Genomic DNA, 22,675 nt, shown 5'->3' with positions numbered 1-22,675 from the left:
GAGGCCTGCAGTGAATTATATGTTGTTTTTGAACTCTCAAAGGGATTTTGTTAGGCTAGTCACAAAATCACTGGGAAGGTTCAGTAGTGTTTGATGTTTGTTAATTTTCAGTTATTGGTTCTCACTGTGATTCACTAGAACCCAGTGTCTAAACAATGGTTTAGACACTTAGACAGATATATAGATGTGAATAGTTTGTTTCAAAGCTGCTCTTGAATTTCTTAAATCGGGTAATGAGTTGCTGTTCTTTACCCGATCTCCTATGTTTGCCTGCTTCATGTTGTCTGCCATATACCTTTAAAAAAATAACTGCACCTTTTTTTTATGTTTTTGAATCCATTACACCAACAATATAAGAATTTTTAAAAGTCCATAAAGAAGCAAACACATTTCACAATGCTGTATAGCAGTTTTTCTCAGCTAATCAATCCATGGGAATGAAACTTTTGTTGCAAAATATTACTCGTCAGTCCATGTTGTGATATTTTTCAAAGGTTCAATGACAGAAATGAGTAGAAAAGGTAAAAAGATCCAATTTAAAATTGGTTTTCTGTTACGTGTTGACATCGTTTTGGCTCATCTTTTGAGGCTAGGAGCCTTTTTATGCTTGAATGAGCCACAGGTCAAGTGGCTACCACAAAAACAAACAATTCTCAGCAAAACAAAAACCTGGACTTAAAACTGGGGGAAGAACTGCAATTGAAAAGTATTTGAGGTATAATTTTTCACTTTTGACCAGTACCTGTATGATTGTTGTATTAGCAGAGAGCAAGAGACATACAGCATTTGATTAAACACTAAATGTACTTCCAGAGAACAAGAACATCTCTGTGTTTTTCAGACCTAACCACATTAAAAGTCTTTTATTTCATCCTGAAATGGAATTTGATATTGCCACATTGAACTGTAACCATCAGTTCCCCTCTTTTGACTTAGAATGTCAAAGACAGAAGTTAGGGGGGGTAACCAGAGAAGTGTATTTATATTGACTGTGGACCTCTGCTGGGACTTGTGTCAGGAAGCACCCAGAGGCTGAGGTTAGTGAGAGAGGAGAAAAAGGAGCTCTCCGGAATGAAGAATAGGACACTGATACAGGGATGTTCCGGTGTCCGCAGCCTCGGGGGGCGTTCAGGCTCCATTTCCCAGGCAGAGCCCAGTTTGTGTCAGCAGAGAAGAGGAGCAGTTCAAAGTCTGGACTAACAGATTTTTTCCATTGCTTACAGAGAATAACATAACAAGACAGCGGAATTATTTGTAAGATTAGAGATGGAATGCTAGGTTGGGAAAGGTAGGGTAAATATAACACTGTACAGCCCCGCTCCAATTCTGAGCTGAGGATACGTTCAAGAACGACGGGGCCGGTTTTAAAACACTCCGTTTGCAAATACTGCTTTATTTTACAAACACCGAGTTGTATTTTGTAGTTTTTGGCATCTAAGGGTGTTAGTTGTACGTACAATAGTTGCATGTCATTATCAAGTATTACTGCTCATATATTTTGATCAAACAATGTACTGTGTGAAAAAAAAATCTGAATAAATGGGACAAAACAACATGTTTTTATACAAGTTTTATTTACAACGTGGTTTCTAGGTTTCATGGTGTCGGAAGCACATTTTCATCAGCGTAATTAATCCTTGTTGGATAAATGTGAGATGAAATCCACCTAACTAGACATGATCTCCTGATTTCCTGAATCGCATATATTTTTAAAACAGCCCTACGACACGACCACAAATGTTATGTACAATTTGTCTTTCTATACAAGCAATATAAAATATTGGCAAATAGGACATCATTTGCTACTTTGCGATTCATGGAACAATAACCAGACAAGGCCCCTTTTGTTGTTCATTTCAGCTTTCTAATTCATTTGACAGAGCCTTAGTGATATTAATAGCCAAATTAAAAAAAAATTTAAAAAAAAACTCTAGGGAATACCAGGCATGTAAAAATACACAGACATGATAGTTTTCAATGGGTTTCAGCATAAAATATTTGTTCTTAGAACACTGAAGTGAGTTTCAAAGTTTTCGTTAGAGCAGCACACCGGGTTTTTAACCCCTTCTTTATTGCCAAGAAATGTGCATTGAAAAGGACAACAAATTGGCCCCACCTGTAATCAGGTAATGGAGGTATGCGAACACAAAATTACAGTGGGTGGTTTGATAGGGATGCAAGGAGGAAACCAGAAAGCCTGTGTTTTTCTTTTCTTTTTAGATGAGTGTTCATAATGCAGGTTTGCCCAAATCCCTGACATAAATGTCAACGGGTCAACCACAATGTGGATGCGTTGTCATATATACAAGCCATGTTCTGAGGATGGACGGTTAAAAGAGGTCTGTGTAACGTTACTTGAAGTACAAACAGGAAAAAAATGGTTAATGTCGCATAATTTACAAAAATATGATTCATTTAGAAAAAAAAAAGAAATCCTGGAAACTTTAGTCGTCCATGTTCTTAAATGTTATTTCAACACTTTTTTTTTTTTTTTTTTTGAAAAATAGTTTTATTTGATGATCATTTTTGCTACCATCATGTCAATCTCATCTCCATAGACTGTGCGAGTACTGAAAATCTTGCTGATGCGAGAATTAAAATGTGGTTTTGCTTGTTTTGTTCCAGAGAAAAGCATCGTACTCAATTACAAATGCTAATTTATTTGTGCAGTGTTTAAAAAAAAAAGAAAAAAAAAAAAGATTTTTTTTCCTGTAAACACTGTCGGTACAAGAACCGTAACTTTCACGGTTCTCCAGTTTATACTTGGAGTTAAATGCTTTAATACTAGAAACCTTCTCCTTTAGTTGCATATGTTATTTAACAGTATTTTGATCTCAATTACATCCATTGTAACAGTATAAATGGTAATATAATAATACTACTAAATAAAAACAAATGTTAACACTGCTGTACAAGCAAAAAATAATAATAAATAAGCCATTAGGATAAAATGCATTGCATGGATTAAACTAAGATTACACAACAGAAGAAGTATGAGTAAAACGTTGGGGAGAAAAGCTCTCATTAAGCCAAACTTAGAGTTAAGTTATTGTCGAGATAAAGACAAACTGAGGTTTTTGTTTGCCGTAAATACTCAATAAACCTTGTAACATATTGAATCCAAACCTAAAAACCTTTTGATAGCATCAGAAACAAAAGGCACTCGGCTGGAGGGTTAAACCATCACGTCTAGGGTTTAACACTTGCAACTCGTCCATGCTGTCAGTTTCTGGATAAGATTTTTAATGAACTCTGGAAAATAAAAGTTAAATAAAACATTTACTAAAACAAAACTGGAAAACATCCATACATATAGCTGACAGAAACATCTAAATTTGCCTAAAAGTGAATGAACTGCATCTTATTCCATGATCAAAAAAAAAAATGCCAACATACTTTGATACTGCAAGACTTTTAGCTCTGATAACACTGAAAACCAGACATGAAATTCTCCTGCTTTTTGCTGGTTTGACGTTTTCCTTAGAGGAAGTTATAATTAATGCAACCTTTTTCTGCCTTTTCCACATCATTTCACTGATTACTACTCAGCCCAAACATGAGGTTTACGTCAGGGCCTAAAGTGAACAGACTGCCCATTGGCTTATGAATGCAAATGCACTTTTAATCTAATATCGTAATTTAAAATTGTGAATCATTAAAGAAAAAAAAAAGAGATAAGCTTTTTGGTATAATTACAATCATCTCTTAAATTGTGGCCTACACTCAAAAAATAAATTAAATAAGATGAAAAAAAAATTCTAATGCAGAAAAAGGGCTGGAAAAAGGCATGATTAGGCTTAATGAGGACTTTTAACTCAAATAAAAACTAATCTGTAACAAGACTGTTAATATAGCACACGTTATTTACCATCGTCAGCTCATAAAAACAAGGCAACGGAGGAAAGTCCCCGAAAGCTTTTTACTTTGTTCAAAACTTGCTGTAATCAACACCTGGATTAAATTAAAATAATAATAATAAAAAAAAAACATTTTTAAGATCCAATCCACCAAATAAGAGGTCAGACGTGACGCGACAGTTTTAAGGGGAGAAACCTCTAAACAAGACCAATTTGCAGGCTCCACCTCTTAAATAACATGTTAATCCTCTCAGTCATGTAGACTGAAATGGATCTGAGGAAATATGTCACTGAGGTGTCCTGACGCGGCCAGCCGGAGACGAGATCTTCATAAATACGAAACAGGTTGACGGACAGGAAATACTGCTGTACTCTGATCCCTTCTGGGATGTTTGAAACGCGCACTGCGTTGTAACAGACTTGCTGCACGTGAAAGCACAAGTGGATGTGTCCATCAGGTGTAACAGCGGAGTTAGAAGGTATGAAGGAGGGAGGACAGGGATGTTAACATCAGACTACTGGCACGGAAGGTGGAAAAGGGAATTAACCGGAGAATTTTCTTTTCTTTTCAGATCCCAAAACCCCTCATCAGACTTGCCTGGAGATTATGATGCATAACAATGCGGAAGGGTTGTTAGTGCTCATGCTGCTGCGGCCGACAGAGGGACGGGTTATTTTGAAGGCTTGAAATAACACAGAGGGGTCATGCAAACAGTAGACAGGCAGGTTCATGCATCAGGTGCCTCAGCCTAGCCTGGCCCCGGGGGTCAGGGCAGGCCACGGGGGGTGGGGGGGACAAGGCCGGGCCCGGCCGCACAAGGCTAGGAGCAGCTCACTGGCATACCAGTCATGCAGTGATATTGCTGTAGGAGGAGGAGAGAGAGATGTTATGGTCAGATGGGAGAGCTGGTTAGCATAAAAAAAGCACCGTGTCAGTTTAAAATTAAAGTTAATAGAAGATCTGTCGGTCGTGAAACATTTGGGTTAAAGAGAAGATGGAAAAGAAAACTGACGCACAACAATTTGTGCAACTCCTGGTAAAGGAGCATCTAAAATCCCTATATGGAAACATAGATCATCTTCTTCAATTGTTCGTCAGAACAACGTAAACTCTCAAACAATGGCACGGCCAAAAGCCCGTGAAGTATTTTATCTTGGAGGAAAGTCCTGCAAAATGGTTCGTTGAGAGGAACAGACGGTTAAAAAAAATAAATAAATAAAAATCTATGGCGCACAAACGCTGATCAACACAAACCAGAACGTGCTGGTAAAGCTAAAAACCAGATCCAGTGGTTCTGCTCCAGAATCCTGTTATTTACTAAACAAGCTAAATCCTGACGCGCATGAACATTTAACAATCTACAGTGCAGGTCAGAAGTTTGCATTGTGTTCATTGTCGGGATGATGAGAGACTATCATTGCAATTACATGTGTGCAACATTGTGACTGTAAAAAAAAAACCGCCGATATTTAGTAATTTCAAGCATTTGGCTTTTCTATTACTTGTATATTTGGACACCTGAAAGCGGTCTAACTCCCATGACTACATTTAAACCGCATTTGTAGCAGCTGAAATGCTGACGCTCATGTGTGGTGGGGGCATCGTTTAATGAAGAAGGAAAAGCTTCATGAAAAATGTCAGTTAGCTGCACCACTGCAATTTGTCCAATTCTCAAATATATCCAACTATATTTTAACCTGATATGAATAGGACAAAATATTCAAAGTTGTACACTCCTGTTGAAAAAATAACTTTTTTTTTTTTTTTTTGCTTTTTAAATACTCCTTGCAAAAAAAGAGAAACATTTCAAACAAACTAGGAGCCGCAAATGAAATAAATTCTTGTTGACGATAAAACTTCTGACCAGCACTGTAGCTAATTATGGATTGCACCTTCCCCGTCGAAGTTGATTCCTTTTTGGGGAAAGAAAAAAAAAAAAAAAGAGAGAGAGAGAAAATTTCCCAATTATTGCTTTCGTTTTCCCAACTGTAACCTAGTTATTCTAAAAACCACTGTCACCGTATTCAGACATTTACAGGAAAAATAAAGACAACAACACAAATCTTCCTATGAATCAGTTAATTAAGACCAACCGTAAAAAGGTATATGAAATAAAATTTAAACATTCGATCTTCAGCAGGGACAGTCGTTCTCCTACGGAAGTCAGTGTCACAGGTAGAGAAGTGCATAAATACTGCATGAAAAGGTAGATCTGTTCCTCCTCATCAAAAAAAGACAATAACTTCTCAAAAAGATGCAACTCTTCTGAGCGCCTGGGTGGTAAAGTTTGTCACACAGAACAAGTTCAACAAGAGGTCAGTTGGAAGGGCGTTTGGAGTGGTTAGTCAATATTAAAAAAAAATATATATGCTGGGGTTCAAATAAGGTAGAAGTCTTGCATCACTGGATGGGAGTCAAGGTCAAAATAGGATTTGGCAGGAAGAAGAAAAATAAAAAAGGGTGCAAGATTTGGGCCTCCTTGCCCCCTGAATCTTTACCTCATGGATCTGATTGAGAAGAAAAAAAAGAAAAGGGAAAAAAAAAAAAATCAAAACAGAAAATCAAAGGCAGAATCCATTAGAGATAAATGGAAATGTTGTGCCTCAAAGCAGGTTTTGCCAGTTAAAAGCAAGTTCAGAGAATTTAAAAAGCAGCTATCTTTTAGTGCCCTGGGGCCGTCTACCTTGCGGTAGCTGGCTGGACGTGGCCTGGGTAGGAGCGACGCGTGCTGGTGGCTTGTCTCTGTCTGGCCAGGAAGGATTGACCGGAGCCGGTGTTGGCGAGTCGGTCTTCAGCCGCCTTCTTCTGCAGAGACATGCCCTGGTAGGACACAGAGAAGACGACTTGATTCCGGGAGGGCCAAACTGTGCTCTTTGAGGTTGATGCACATTTTGGCACGTTACAAGAGCAATCTTCAATTGCATTACATAGGTACGGTAGAAAACATCACGCTTAATGCACCGTCCTAAATGTAATCAGAGCTTCAGCTGTTTTACAAAGAGTGAGTAAACACAGGCATATTAAATCCCTACAAAATTACGCTGAAGGTCGTGGTAGGAACATGACAAAGTGTGAAAAAAGGTAATCGACACACAAGAAACAGCAATTAAGTTTTAATAGAATAATGGAGCTCATTTAATAATGTGTTATAGCATCACATAAATGTGGACTCAGACATAGAGTAGACAGGATACTTCCCTTAAACGAAGCTCATGCTATCACACCAGTGCTCACCTGTTTCTACAGTGTTTCTAAAGCACAGTTTTGCTGCCCTCTACTGTTACTTTTCATTAAATTATTATTTTTTTAAAATGAAGGTCTGTGCCACTATAACGCAACATAAAAAAAAAAAAAAATCTTCCAGAAAACTGCGAAACAGCTGAAACCCCGACGTCGCCTTTGATTTACAGCAACTGAAACGCTGATCAACATTTGCTTGACGGCGTTTGACAAAATGTAACGCTTATTTCTTGTTTCATAATTGATGACCTACATCATGTTTTTATGATGTACAGCCAAATCAACAAGTCAACGTGACTTCATCTCTTACCATGTTGTACCAGGCTGAAACAATCAGCTTCTCCTCGTGATCCCGCTGGCTTTTTGTCTTGTCCATTTCTTTCTGTTTAAAATGAGCACAAAACGTTAAAGTTACATTTAATAAAGTCATTTAATAGATGGTGTTTATGTAACCCCTAAGTGTGGGGCTCATTTACCTCTAGCGAGATCAACATCCTCTCCTTCTCCTGGAGCTGGTTTTTCAGGGCCTGAACCTCCGGACCGGAGCCTTGGTTCTGTTTCGGGTCCAGCGTCCGAATAACCTGCCAGAGTAAAAATCAGAACCCGTGTCTGGATGCGTCTGACTACAGATGGTTGATGTGTGTAAATATAGAAATATGGCGAGGTTTTTTTTTTTTTTTTTTACTGAAACTTCACTCACACTTTTTGCTTTTTCAAGATATTTCTTGTATCTCTCCTCCATCTGTTTCATCTCGTCATCTTTTTTCTTCAGAGCTTCTTCAAGCTCATCCACTCGTTGGGCTAGTATGAAAATATCTTTTAAGTTTTCCACATATCCCACATAAAGTAATACAGTTCTTTACATAAACACACCAGGGTGGAAGACACGTCTGCCAAGGCCAGTGCCGTGTTTTGGATCATCTTTAATGACAAAGATCCCAATCTGAGCTGCAGATCTTTTGTTTCTGCTAATGCTACAGTTTTCCAACGTTTCATGAAATTTTGCTTTGCGGCGATTTTTTTTTTTTTTTTGAATTTCTGCTGACAAACGGCAGCGATCGCATTCCTCCTCCACAGCTCTTGCCTTGGCAGGGAAATGAAAGTGAAAAGAAGGCTTCAAACATGTCAGCAGTTAGTCCAAACTCACAGCTGGCATTGTATTTAGGCTCCATTTCATCGATGATAGCGTTTTTCTTCAGTAACTCGTTGTTCACTTCTTGTAACTTCTCCCTAAAACGACAACAGGAAAAAAAAAAAAAAGATTCATAAAAAGTGAGATTTTGGCCAAATTAGGTCAGACGGTTTTGTAGGAAGCCCTTAAAACAATCTGAGTTATACATGACTGCTTTATTTTAATGTAACTTACACATGTTCGTCATATTTCTTCTTCAGAACTGATGACTGAAACAGAAACAAATGAAAAATGCTTTACAACAAACGGAATTAAATCAATCATTAATACACAGTCACTCATTTAAACCGACGTGCACAATAAACGAGTCAAGAGTGAATGTTTTAAAACTTTTATTTTTATTAGGACTCAGAAGTTAGAGGTATGTGGTTATTTATCGTCAGTAAAAGTCGAAATGAAAACATAAAAGAGCATTCGGTTCACTTACATCGTCTGCTTTTGAGCCCTGTTCCTGCACCGTCTTTTGGAGCTCTTCCACCTGACTCTGCTCCTCCATCAACCGCTGATTGATTAATCTAGATGAAAAGAAATGGAAAACTAATATGACAACAAGGTTTTTTAACACTGGAATGAGAATACTGAAAACTACAACAGGAGTACATAAAATATTACAGGTCTTACAAAATATGCAGGTCTCCTGAGATCAACAGATCAAAATGAGAGCCAACTGATGCCTAGTCCATCTTGAATTTAGATAAACTTTAAACTGTGGGAAACAAAGTTTTTGTTTTCTGGACAGTTTTCTGCGCAAACCTGTTTTCTGTCTCCAGTTCACTTTTTCTTCTGTTGGCATCTTCCAGCAGGCTCTGCAGCAAAGCGATCTTCTCGTTGTCCGATCCCTCCTGGGCCAGCTTCAGCATTTTGTTTTCGTGCTGAAGGCGAATCAGATGTTCCCTGTGGAAACGCGCCGCGAGGACCAGTTAGGTCAGAATCAGAATTGCTGGCAATAATCTCTAATTAACTTAGGGCACTGAATTGGGGATACATGTAGAAACAAAAACAACCAAACTCAAAAGCGATGGCGTGTATTAATACGGCAAAGTTTGCAAGGGTCAAGAAAATAAGAACACCTTTTCAGCATCAGCGAGATGTTTAGCAATGTAGTCAGAAAAAAAAGAAGAAAAAAAAAAACACAGAAGGTTTTAAAACCCAGGTAAAAGGAAAACACATTTTCTACAACATTTCAGGGCCCGTTTATACATAATTCATGCAGCGTAAGGAAGAGACTTACAGCCGATAAGAGGACAGAAGAACACAGTTCAACAAAGTTATTCTATTTTATCACTTCTGAGCTTTTAATCTCTGGAACATACTGGATGGTGAGGGTCTGCATTCACCAGGGAATACACAGACTTTTAAACTCTTAAGATGCTTAAGAGTTTAAAACATAAACTGCTTTTTCATGCACACAACGTGACGTCAACTCTGCTCCTAAAGTGTTAACAGCTCACAGCAGGGCTGCTGAAAACACATCTGCAATGCTCTTCTAATAATTTCCTACTTCACAAATCAGAGTCAGCAGGTCAAAGCTGATCAGTCCATCTCTGGTATATGGTTTTAATGAACTCACATTCAAAGAAATGCATTTATAAACACCTAAAACTCCAGACGTTTTAAAAGATTCTCAACAGATGATGAAAAATTTTGACTTGGGAATCTTTTTCCATTTCAAAAGCCTCCAAGACGAGACATCCTCAGAGAATTCTCCTTTCAGTAGATTCTGTCTAATTGCTAGAGTTGTCTGAATTTGGGTTAAGCAGCTTTTCAACGATTATAATTTCTGGATTTTCTGCATAACGGCCAATTGTTTTAGGTTCATAAGTGCTGTAAAAAAAAAAAAAAAAAAAAAAAAAAAATACAGAACATAAACCCAGGCACAGCAAGAACCTCCCTGGGAAAGCTGTTAGCGAGCTGATGCAACTCGTACAAAGGTGTTGCACAAAGCTTTAAAGCGAAACATCTCATTAACCCAAAACGAGAAACTGTAACAGAAGAAAAGGCTCGTTGAGGACGAGGCGAAACACATACAGTACCGTGGATGATTCTGTTGAGCAACCATAACATTGTGATTAACTACCTGCTGCCTGATAATAATTAGATAGCTTTGCTGCCAAAACAGCTCTGACAAGTCAGAACACCGACTGAACAGCTGAGGGCCTCTGGAAGATTCACACAGAAGTCTAATAATGCCTCAACCAGAACAGCAGCAGACAGAATGAATGAAGTGTGAAATAAAGCAACAAATAAATGTAAAACTTTAAGAGCTAACTGAAAGGTCATTTAAAACCCCTTAGCTGTCCGTGTAAGTCAATGGGCCCATGAGGAAAATAGATGTCATCATGTCAGGTAAGAGGTTAAGATTCTGCGTGGGAAATATTGACCTACTCATCCCCTATTATAGAACTAAAATTGAAAAGATTCAATTTAAAACCTTAATTAAAAAAAAAAAATAAATAAATACTTAGCAATAGTCGTAAAGAAAGCCTTTTAGTATTACTCGGATGATTAAACAATGGTCCGAGTAGTACGGCTAAGACGTTTTAGTGCGCATCACCAGGGACATGTAAAGAACTTTAAAGGGGCAGGTACTAACATTTTTAAAAAAGGGGGTCACATTTAGCTACATACTGTTGAGCTGTCACATTTTCAATCTCAGAGAGGTAATCAAGTCCCATTTTAACAACGCCAATTTGTTCCTATGAAGAAGACCGTAGTTTATGGATTTCCAGCTTAGAACAGGTGAGGTAAAAGAAATATTTTCAAAAAACAGGCGAAAAGGCTTTTGTTATCTAGGGGCACATGGTTATCGCTCAGGTGAACCAAACAGGTTTGCTAAATTTAATAAAATGCACTGAATATAGTTTGACATATAAGTAAATGACTGACGTGACTGCACAGTGGATGGTGGGCCAAAGCAGGAGAGTTAAAGTTGGATCAGAAAACACTCGACTGCTACAAAGTGACCAGAGACTGCTGACAAAACAATAAGACACAGGACTAAAAAGTCTAATTTACTTACCGGATTTCTGGAGTGGTGATCTCAGCAGCCAGGGAATCTGAGCCTTCGCTGCCCCCTAGTGGGAACAAACCTGATAAAAACGGACAACAGCAGTTCATTTTGTAAAACAAACGTAGAATAATGGATTCCGTTTGTTAATACTTGATCACAAAGGCTTTCCGGTACTTGATGTAAGCTGTCCCTCTTGAGCCTGAACGCAGTGGAGTTCCTCAATAGTTTCCTTAAGAGAGTCTCTCTCTGTCCTCATGCGCTGTTTAGGGACAGAACAGGGGATACAATACTACATCAAACAGAAAGTGTACTTTGGGGAGCTTCATTTCCCTCTAAATTCAAAAGACATTACATACGTCTTTTTCTTTCTGTAGAGAGTCCACTTTCTCTTTGAGGCGTTTGTACTCAAACTCCATCTTGTCGGCCTTTTTAGACTCTTCCGAAAGTCTGTTCTGAAGTTCGACCACCTGAGGAGAGACGAGGGAGTTCCCCAGAAAAAAGAAAACACCCGTCATAATTTCTTAAAAACTTGCAGGAGCACCACGACTGCAAATGCAAGAGAGCTTGGCTACGCTCCCCCGTCAGTAAAACCCCAGCTGGTCAGGGACCTACCTGTCTCTTGTAGGTCTCCAGTTGGCCCTTGGCAGCATTGGCCTTTCGAAGCTCCTCCTCCAAGCTGACGTTAGTCTGCATTAACACTGTGTTCTTCTCCTCCAGAAGCTTAATCTGGAGCACAGAGAGCAATATTAGCCATATCTATCACTTCTGCTTTGCAGGTAACTTTTTAGGCTGACAAGCAGGCAATAAAAGACATTTGTCAGTGTGTTTCTGTACCTGTCTCCTGAGTAGCCCCATATCCTCCAGTTTTTTCTTGTAGTGCTCCACGGTACCCTCCAGTTTGGAAACCTTGTCAGATGAATGTCTAAGAAGAAAACAGGAAGTCCTAAATTTTCGACTTAGTTTCTCAAAGTATTTGTACTCCTTCCATGTAAATGTGGTTTTTATTGAGATTTTATGAGACAGTGCAAGGCAAACCAAACTAAATATTCTTGAAAGTGTAACTTATAAACCTAATCCATATATCAGTTTTTTGGCTAACTTTTCCCTCCCCATTAAGTGACAGCATTAAATTACAGGAAGGTGGACTCGTATGCTATGCCTAGTTGACCTTTGAGAGCATTTGGTTGTCGTGAATTGTATTTAGTAGTTTATCGTTTATCTTTTAGGATCCACGTTAGCTAGGCTTTACATACAGCTCACTCTTCCTGGGGTCAATCTTTAAAAACACACATCATACGTACATAGAGCCGATGAAAGATTTGATATACCTAGCAATAAAATGAATCACATTTCATTCAAAGTGTTGAGAAACTGATAAAATACAGGATAATTAACCATTTCAGATTAACGTTGCTCGTCAAAAGCTTTGAAAGCCGGCTTCTGTTCAGCTTTTATGAGAGCTAAAGACAGATAGTTCCACGCATTCATTGTTCTGCAATAAAGGCGCATTTGTGAAAATGAATGGTGTGTGAGAAAAGGGGGTAAATACAAAACCTATGTCACTCTTTTTACATATTTATTTGTGAAAAGAAAGAAAAAAGAAACCGAAAACAATAAACCCTTTCTCTTATAATCTTCCTTAGCTGGTCAATCACATAATATCCTAATAAGTTACAATGAAGTTTTTGGTTGTACTGTGATGACTTTCTTTAATTCTTACAAGCTTTGCTTGTTTTACTAAGATAACGTCCATGCACCTCCCAGTCCTACCTAAGCACATCCATCTCGTCCTTCAGAGATTGGGCTTCATCTGCCAAAGACGTGAGCTCTTCATTCTGGGACTTCACATCTAGGAGCTCTTTCTCGAGCTCCTCGCAACGGATCCGGTAGTCGTCTTTTGCCGCCTCCAGCCTAACAGAAAGCATGAAAATCAACACGTCTTGTAAAGAAAACGTCAACTTCGGTCTATTCAGCTACTAGTTTGTGAAGCTAGTTCCCACCGGAAGGTTTCTTCTTGCAGCTGCTCCAGCTGTGTCTGCAGCTGGAGATGTCTACGTCCAGCAGGGCTGTTTATGTCCTCGATAGAGTCAGACTGGTTAAGTCTCTCCATCAGGACCTGGTTTTCGGCCAGCAGGCTGCTCTTCTCCTCTTGCAGAGCCGCCACCTGAGACGGTGGAGGTGTTGCCGATGCAGGCAGAGAACAGGAAGTGTGGGACGAAAGGAGGAAAACGCAGGGGAATCCAGAGAGGTGAACAAGGCAATGACATAAAAAGCAGTTAAAGTTTTGCAACTTGAGATTACTTAAAATACATAGATTACACTTTAGTTTTCACAGAATTTTGTCAATTAGTTTCTCAATCACTGCATCAACGTATTACTCTGGTAAGTACACACCAAACACACATCAATGAGGCAAATAAACAAATTCCAACACAGCGGGAGGGTTGCGTATGGGGACATGTTTTCTTTTCAGTTTGATAACCAAGGAATCAAACTCCACACGAAGCAAAGCAGAAGCTGCTGGTTGTCGTCCTTTTCAAACAGCAAAAGCAAGAACTCACCATACGTTTTTTTAAGGAAGGAAAATATTTTGATATGTTCAAAGGCAAAATTACCCATCGTGCCATTTTTTAAAATCATTTTTCAGTTCCCATATTTGACAAAGATCAACGTAATCCTTAAAAAACTCAGAGCTACACGCAACGATCATCAGAAACGACAGGAAAACGGTCACTGATCGTCTTTAAACCGTCCAGCGTTGACGATTTAACCCTAACTTATAGTTTCACTGTAAGTTCATTAGACCTCAAAGTGAACTTATTTTAATGAGGTTTTCAAAATAAGTTAATTTCTTGGTGATATTTTAATATACTGAGATGTGTCCATAAATGGCTTATGATAACGAGCTCTAGGACAAGTTGCATTGCTGTGAAAATTCCAAGATTGCAACAAGAAAATACTCCAACTAAGGTGTGGATGGATAGAAAAAAAGCCAGAAATAACACAAATGTCTATATTCAAAATAAGAAAAATGTTTTTGAAGAGCGCAATCCCTATGAAAGACCAAAAGTCCCAAAATGCAAAAGACCAAAAGTCCCAAGATACAAAAAATAAAGTCTTAAGGGGGAAAAAAAAAAAGGTTTTGCTGTAAATGTTGGGTTTTTTCCCCCCACTTTCATTTCAACCTCTTCCTCTTGCCGTCTTACTGCTGCTACTAAAAAGGATGAAACACAACTGAGGTGAGAAACGCTCAGGATCATTAGTGCAGGACACCACCTGACACACTCAAGACAAAACTGCAGCTCTAGACGGTGTGTGTGCTCCAAAAGCACCACGTGTAGATGTGTGCACAAGCGTTTGTGCACAAACGTGTACACGTTCGCACATGCTCACACAGTTTGGAGAAGGAAAATCTGGTGCAAGCAGGCTGAAAACAACGGCAGGACTACTTAACACGGCACTCAGTGTGGATGGAAGGCAGACAAGAGAGAAAATGAAGTTTGGATTTACCCTCTCTTCTAGCTCATTAAAGTCTAACCTCAGTCTATCACGCTCCTCTTGGGCATGGAGGGCCTTTAAAACAAGCCACAGTGTTGAAACAGACGGGAAAGAAATGGGAAACGACTTAAAAGACAAAGAACAACAACAACAATTTTAGATCCACAGCTGTTTTTTTAAGTTTTCCAGATCAGACTTCAACAATGAGGCTAAAAAAAGAAAAAAAAAATCACCATAGGTTTGCTCCTCGCGAGGAAAATTCATCAGTTTTAATGACATGAAATAAAAAGTAGCGAAGAAACAAAAAAAGAGAGAGCTGATTTTTTTTTTCCTAAATATGCTGAATAACATTTGTTAAATTAGGAAGCATAACACAATCAGTGCATATTAAATAATTTACAAAATATATAAGAAAACATGAGACATGTTCTCCCGGTGTTGAATATTTTATAAAAGTTGTTGTTTATACGTGGTTAATTCATCAGGTTTTTTTTTTATATTTTATTTTTATTCAAAAGAATTGCACAATAACAATTTGGACTTCTAGTAGTTAAAAAAATGCATTGTTATAATTTTTTTTTTATCATTATTATCATTATAAACTGACCTGCAAGTCAAGCTCACGACACCGCTGAGCAATCTCTTCCTTGGTTGCCAAAGCATCATTCAGCTCCTCAATTGTCTTCTTAAGCTAAAAACAAGGGGGGGCGGGGGGGAACAACACATTAAAATTGCACCAATTTGTCTGATTAAACTGATGACAGATGGCTGGGTCACAATCAAAATCCTCTCATATGTACACGGCTTTCAAATGAACTGTCAATAATCTGCACTCTTTTGGGTTTAGAAGCAGAAAATCCAAAATGAGTCACCAATGTTTTCTTTGGGAGATCTGCAGGTCATACATGAAAAGGAACCTAAATAATCAATGGAAGACCTGATAACGTAACTGTACATATATATATATATATATATATATATATATATATATATATATATATATATATATATATATATATATATATATATATAGTGTTAAAGACATGACCATTTGTTGCGCACTGGCATAAAAACAGACAAAAACTTCTTCTTTAGATCAGATACTCTCTGATAGGATAAACATTATTTCTATTTGGAAGAATAATTAGATTTTCTTGATTTAAGTTTTCTATTAATTGCAAATGTAGATGTTTATGCAGTCTTAAATTATTGTGCTTTTAATCAGGTCAAACAAGCAAACTAAAAAAGTCAAATAACAGACTGCAAATGCACTATGTGATAAAGATCTTTGCTTTTAAAGACCACGGCTCAATTAGAACATGTCCCGTCATGTTGTAAGGAAGGTTTACTCCAGAAGGGACAGATCCGCTTCACAATATAGATCGTATCATGTGAAAAGAACAGATTGGACTTCCAAACTGACAACATCCCTTAGTACACTGCTGATCTCAGTCCCTCATAAAAGAAGCCGTCATTCTTCTGGCATCCAGCAAAACAGAATTGATCTTGTGAATAATAAAACTTTCCACACCTCTCTGTCCAGATCTGCATACGAGTCATTTCCTCCAGGGGTGACAGCAGTCTCTTTACTCATCAGCTGCAGAGGGACAAAAAAAAAAAAAAAAAAAAAAAAGAAAAACAGTGATTGTTTATAACAAATTAAAAACACAAAGGATGAGTCAAAATAATATCAATGTGAGAACAAAATGCCCACCTCCTGGATGGCGGTCATGACAACATGCTGTACTGATTCCTCCATCACCATTATGGTCTGGATGTATTCTATGCAACGCAAAACAGCAAACAAAAATCAATCAGACCATCATAGACACAGTTCATCTGCTGATCATTTATACCAGCTTTATTATCAGAGGGTGAAATAAGCACCTTGTTTCTGTTCGCAGTTAACGGCGCAGCCCAGGATGAGTTGTAACATTCTCCCGAGTTCTGCAGCATCAGCGTGCTCTCCTATCAAATTTACATCTGGTAGTGTGAAATCATTGATCTGTTGACCTAAGACCTGAAAAGGAAAATGTTAAATACTTATTATATTTATAATAACAAAACAAAAATCATCTAAACCTGAGACAGACTAAATCAAAACTTGCACAGCTTCATGTTCTTACCTCCTGGTAATAGTCCAGAATGCCTTTCAAGATTTTCTTTAGATTGCTGACCTGTCGAAACACAAACTTGGTTGAATTTCATTCATTACTACCATGCAACTCCATACATTTACTCCTGAGAAAAGACAGCGCTGACCTTTAACCTCCAGTTGTCCCCGGCCTCTGGCTTGATTCTGGTAATCCAAGCATCATTAAAATATGATATGTCTCTAAAAAAAAATAATAAAAAAATCAAAGAAAATATTAGTAGCATAAATGTGTCAAGACAAAAACAGTGAGTGAAATAAACAAATAAATGGAAAAAATAAATAAATAAAAACTCACATTTTCTGCAGGACTTGGGCCATTACGACCCCACTGGTCAAATCTTCAACTGTCTTACATGGTGCTTCCACTCCAAATGTTTGGATCTGTGGAAGCGGTAGGCAAACACACACGCACGCACACACACGCATACACACACATTTTTAGGGTAAGCTGCGATCAGTTTAACCAGTGTTACTGTTTAACACAGTGGAATGTCAACATTTTGATTACTTTGTAGTATGCAAACTAAAAAGAGAATGAAACACAGTTCTTGTTTTAGAATAAGGTTGTGAATTTAAACTTGTTTTTAAAGTTTATCGTGCCCCCTAGTGGTTCATAAAACACCGTCGCCATTAACAGGTCTGATAAAATCACTGTGAATTTGGGTGGAAATCGTCTTCATGCATTTTCAGAACTGTGTCCGAAATATCTGCAGCATGACACCGAGTGCTAAGCTCCTAACAGCAGCAGGGAAACAGGCGGAACATATCTGTCGTCAGAGAATTTAAAGACATGTTTTTGTGCCAGGAAACACAAGCTAAACCGGATGTTTATTTGCCAGTAGAAGTAGATATTTCAGAAAGAATTTACTGAAAGTACAACCTGAGTATTTACACGCACTGTCCAAGTCCACTTTGCTTCTCCTCACCACTTACTTCCTGTTCCATCGCCTCAGTAATTTTCGGATCCTATTCTTCTTTCCACACTACCTCACATGCCATGTCACCACTGTCTTTTCCCCGTAGTTGCAGTTTTCTCCTGCTAGCACAGGCAGAAAGTATGCAGCTGTAACGGATATTATATTCTTCAGTGTAGATGCCAGTGAAACATGCGCCAAAGGAGGAGGGAAACTTGTTGCAGGAATGCTGGAATTCAAAACGCAAGAAAACAGACGAGGTTTTTGAAGTGTGAGTGTTAGGTAGCCTCATTTTTCCATACTGGGAGGAAATTTAAAAAGCAGCTCTGAGAGCTCTAAGAACATACAACCTGGCGTCCATTTGCCTCTGTTTTATTTCACTTTTCAGCTTCAGGATCCATTTTTATGAATGGGTCTTTTCAGCTTTTGGCAGAACTTTTCATTTTCTAGCTCTAACTGGCATTAGAGTACTTGAAGAGCTAGATTTCCAAATTTCAAATGAGGCACAGAACTAACACTTCTATATATATATATATATATATATATATATATATATATATATATATATATATATATATATATATATATATATATATATATATATATATATAAAGTCCATCATATTTCCCTATAGTTAAAGCTCTGTCAATGAAATGAAATGAAATGTCAGAGTCGCCCACTTCTGAACCCCCGACACCTTTCACTTGATGCTGCACACTGCTGCTCAGCTGGCTGAAAGAACCTTTGCTTATAACAGAGCTGAAACTCTGAAACCCCTTTCTTCCTCATAATAAATGTAAATCCTCAGCTCAGCTTGTAAATGCAGTTTTGTGCATCATCTCGAGCTTGATGTATTATAACACTCTCTGTAGTAACTAACTAAACTTCTAATGTTAAAATATTCTCTTTAAATGTATCATTTAAGAAGCAACATAAGGAAATAGACAGCAAACTTGGTGAAAAACACTTGAAAACTACCATCATGCTTACAGGGAGCTTATGTTCCATAATTTTATGTTTATGTAAAAAAAACATATATATATATATTCTTAGTTTCTTATCATTTACTTTAAAAGACACAGTTACACTTCCCTCATCGATCCGTCTAACTACTGAAGGTAAGAACCTCTGCTGATTTAAGCGTACGCATTACCTTCTCTAATGTCTACGCTACTCACTTTTCTCCAGTTTGAGGTACGATGAGGAGAAACAGATATTGCAGACTGAGATCACAGATGGTAAATAGTGCGAAACGGCGCATCTCAAAACGACGTTCAGTTCCATATTCATTCTGGGGAGAGAACTGAAGCACGGCCATAAAGCAGGCAGCGGGAAGAAACATTGTTCTAAATGTTTTGAGCCACAACATTTGCTCTGCATCATTTCCTTTTTTTTATTTTTTTTTTTTGCAGGTCAGACGAGGAAGGAAAGAAAAACACGGGGTGAACTACCCACTTAAAACACAAATGGGATGCGGGGAAACGAAAAGGATGAAAACATTTTCACACAGGGAATAACCTGTTTGACAGTCTTGGAAACTTTCAGCAACATCTGTTGTTGCAGATTTAAACATATTCAGACAATTTGAAACCAGACGCTTACTTTTTTTTTTTTTTTTTTTTTTAAAGAAAAAATACATACAAAATTACCAGTTTTCCTACGTTTAACACACTAAAAAACAGTGATCATAACAACCAGATAACGGATTTAAGCGATTTGATGCTCATGTGGAACCAACCGTACAGAAGTAGCAGAGAGAGAGAGAGCGATTCAGGCGGCTTGCTTTACACATTGTGTATCTGTGAATTGGGCCTCATGTTGCTTTATAAAGCTTTCTGTGCAGTTAGAGCCGGTGCACACACACTTTCAAATGGTCTGTCTGGACATTTCTCTGGTACTGGATCCACTATAACCCCAATCTGTTACTGACAGCTAACGTGTTACTAAGCAACAGATGTCAGTCTCATAAAAGACAACATGTAAATGTTTACTGTTTATAATTTACAGCTCATTAAATTGCCTCTTGGTGATATAATAGCGTAAACTGACATGCTGAATCGGTTTAATTAATCTGGAACCTAACCATCATGCAATGTGAGACATTCAAAAGGCTCAACATTCGCACTTGTTTCAGATTACATCCAGTTTGCGTCGCGCTCGCTGCCCAGCACTGCAGGGTAAACGGGCTCAAATGGAAAGCTAGAAGAGGCTTTAATTATATCAACTAATTCACAGTGGAAATTATCGACCACAGCCAGCACAGGCCAAGTCAAAGCAAGGATACCAAATCCAGCAGGTTTACGATGGACTGCTGAAACTGAAACCGGGCCCACAAATGTTCAAACTGAAGTAAACACAAAACTGAAGGGTCGAGTGAGGTCATAGAGGAAATCCACACCTATAGGTTGGCGGAAACGGCTGGGAAAATGAAACGTTCGGCCATCGGAAAGGGAATTAAAACAAAACGCTGCAGGTTAAGTAACAGACAGTAATCAGATGTGTTCTTCAGTTTGCATCCAGACAGCATGACGCACTAGACAATGCTGAGGAATACAGATACAACACAGCAAGAATGTATCAAGCTCTTCAATCAGTACCTGTCTTTGTTAAACAGGCTCCTAACCTATGCAGGCGGTTTGTGGGACAACATGTTCCTTATGGCAAGTTTCCATAACAAGACATATCTGACAATCCATAATCAGTGTCGTCTAAATAAATCAAAAACATTTAACAATGCAAAGTTCTAAGTTGCATAAACAGATATACCTTTGCAGTGAAAATAAATATATTTGTAAAGAATAGATGCACCAATCAACCACTTCCAGGTTGATACCGATTTATGTTGGTTTTTTTCCAAGTACCCTAACATATAAACAGGAGACAAAATGCTGCAGGTTCTTTAATAAATGTTAGTTTTACAGCAGACATGTGCCAGTCAATCAGTAAAAAGTTCAGAATCTGATTGTTTTCCTTTCATTGGTTCATAATCAGTAAAAGGCAGTTTCAGTGGTGAAAATTTCAAAAGAAAAAAAAAATTAAACCTGGGTGATAGAGGGACAATCAGCCAATTCAGATAAATGGATCTGTCATGTAAAGATATACACTTTCCTGAGATGTAAACATGTGACCAGAGCAATTTTGATATGTTTTCTGACAACACTGATCAAATGTACAACAACAAACATTACATTTCTAATTTACCAAACAGGGTGAGCATCATCGGAAGTATTACATCTCTGACTAAAGAGAGCTGGGAGATTTTCTCCAACAGTGTAAACATGAACGACAGGAAACCACGTGACTTTGGGGTCTGACAGCTTTTCAGCCCTGTAATTCCGAGTTTGGCTGGATTTTGAGAGGGTGCAAATAAATGATGAGGGAAGCGTCGTGTATCTGACAGCTGGCTCAGTAGAAAGAATGAAGAAGGACGAGTGACCATCATGCTACATTGACAAGAATGACAGGAATTCAGCCTCAGAGCTGACACGTTAAACGATCTATGGGGTGGGAGGGAGCTTCGCCAAAGAAATGCTAAACTAAAGCCTATCTAACACCGATGTTGTCTGGATCTACTGTTTTTACATACAGCTGAGATTCAAGAACCAGAAAGTTGAGCTAACATTAAGTAACAGCAAATCTGATTTGTGCTGTAATCGACATTCTGGTCACACGATGGTAGATGGTGGCTGAACACAGCAAACAGCTGGCCTGCATACGTAACCAAAGTGTCATTTTCCTTTAGCCAGCTAACGTTTCCTCTGTTAGCTCCAGGAGCTATCGCTAGCTCTTCTATGCTAGCTAGCATCGCCCCGGCGCCGGAGAGCTGTCTGTCACTATAAAAACACTCTGATTTAAGTATTTACCCATGTCAAGAGACTTTCGCAGAGTTCCATTCGATCCAAGGACTCTGATGTGCTCATGGTTAGTTCACGTAGGCTGGCTGAGTCTGCGTGGCGAAGGGAGCCCGAACTTAACAGCGAGCTTCATACACTCCAGAGGTCTCTGCTGCTTTTTCGGTGTCTCACCGATACGTCGGCCAGTGATAGGGTTCGCTGCTTTGCCCAAGCCGGCGCCTTTCGGAGGCGCTGTGGGCGGGCAGAGTCAGCGGAACTTAGTTTTTTTTCTTATTTTTTCTTATTATAGAGTATGTAATATGTGTCTCAGACGGATTGTTTAGCAAACAAAATCATTACCAATTATAGGAGCATTTGTTAAATGAAATTCATGTTTCGCTTATTTTTACTTTTCAACTGTAAAATATTACACCTGGAATTATACCCTAGACATAGATAGTTAGGTCAACACAGTACTTTCTAAAACACTTCATATTCATTGAGCTTTTTGTTTCAACTTACAGTTTGTTATTGGAGTTTAAAACAACTCGAAGTTATGAATAATCGTCAAATGGGAAAAAAAGCTTAGTTTTTCAAAAGTGGTTTTAAAATTAAAACTACTTTATTTAAACGATACAAAGGCGTGGAAAGGCTGCATTTGTATCCAGCTCTTATGAGTCAGTACTTTGCAGCACCTCCTTTTACTTCAAGCTTAATCAGCTCAGATAAAGAGAATTAAGATCCATTTTCAAGTCTTACTAAGGATTTAGTTCTTGACTTCAACTGTAAATGTTCTAACTCTAGAAAATGGTCTATGCGATTCCACAGGTTTAGATTAAATAAAAATGTATTAATCACTAAGGAAAGCAGTTTTCAGTAGCAGTACACCAACAATTTTATTTTTCATTTTCCTTCAAAATCGTATTTTAGGTTTGTTGTTTCAATGTGATAAAATGTAGAAGAGTTGCTTCTGTT

General features: G+C 38.2%; 1 protein-coding gene across 3 annotated transcripts; it reads right to left on the bottom strand.

Annotated features, from left to right (window-relative positions):
• Window positions 1-1,555: 1,555 nt before the first annotated feature.
• hook3 (hook microtubule-tethering protein 3) lies at window positions 1,556-22,178 on the bottom strand. 3 transcript variants are annotated; one of them, XM_088011021.1, is made up of 24 exons: window positions 21,731-22,178; window positions 17,249-17,334; window positions 17,061-17,133; window positions 16,925-16,975; window positions 16,686-16,818; window positions 16,513-16,580; window positions 16,330-16,395; window positions 15,406-15,489; window positions 13,301-13,464; window positions 13,071-13,211; window positions 12,135-12,222; window positions 11,913-12,026; window positions 11,657-11,767; window positions 11,475-11,559; window positions 11,310-11,379; window positions 9,044-9,184; window positions 8,718-8,805; window positions 8,465-8,499; window positions 8,246-8,328; window positions 7,799-7,899; window positions 7,575-7,679; window positions 7,409-7,480; window positions 6,542-6,678; window positions 1,556-6,365 (listed from the first exon to the last, which is right to left on the bottom strand). In XM_088011021.1, the coding sequence occupies exons 1-24, from the start codon at window positions 21,785-21,787 to the stop codon at window positions 6,353-6,355; spliced, it is 2,166 nt and encodes a 721-aa protein (XP_087867147.1). In that variant the 5' UTR covers window positions 21,788-22,178; the 3' UTR covers window positions 1,556-6,352. The 3 variants fall into 3 exon arrangements, with proteins under 3 accessions (XP_087867147.1, XP_014843415.2, XP_014843416.2); XM_014987929.2 differs by having other exon boundaries at window positions 1,556-4,720; XM_014987930.2 differs by having other exon boundaries at window positions 1,556-6,678.
• Between the last annotated feature and the right edge of the window lie 497 nt (window positions 22,179-22,675).

The sequence above is a fragment of the Poecilia mexicana genome, unplaced genomic scaffold (genome assembly GCF_051168715.1).
Source record: "Poecilia mexicana isolate PSO_F unplaced genomic scaffold, ASM5116871v1 scaffold_12, whole genome shotgun sequence".
NCBI classification, from domain to species: Eukaryota; Metazoa; Chordata; class Actinopteri; order Cyprinodontiformes; family Poeciliidae; genus Poecilia; species Poecilia mexicana.
This window is presented reverse-complemented; position numbering and strand designations above follow the sequence as displayed.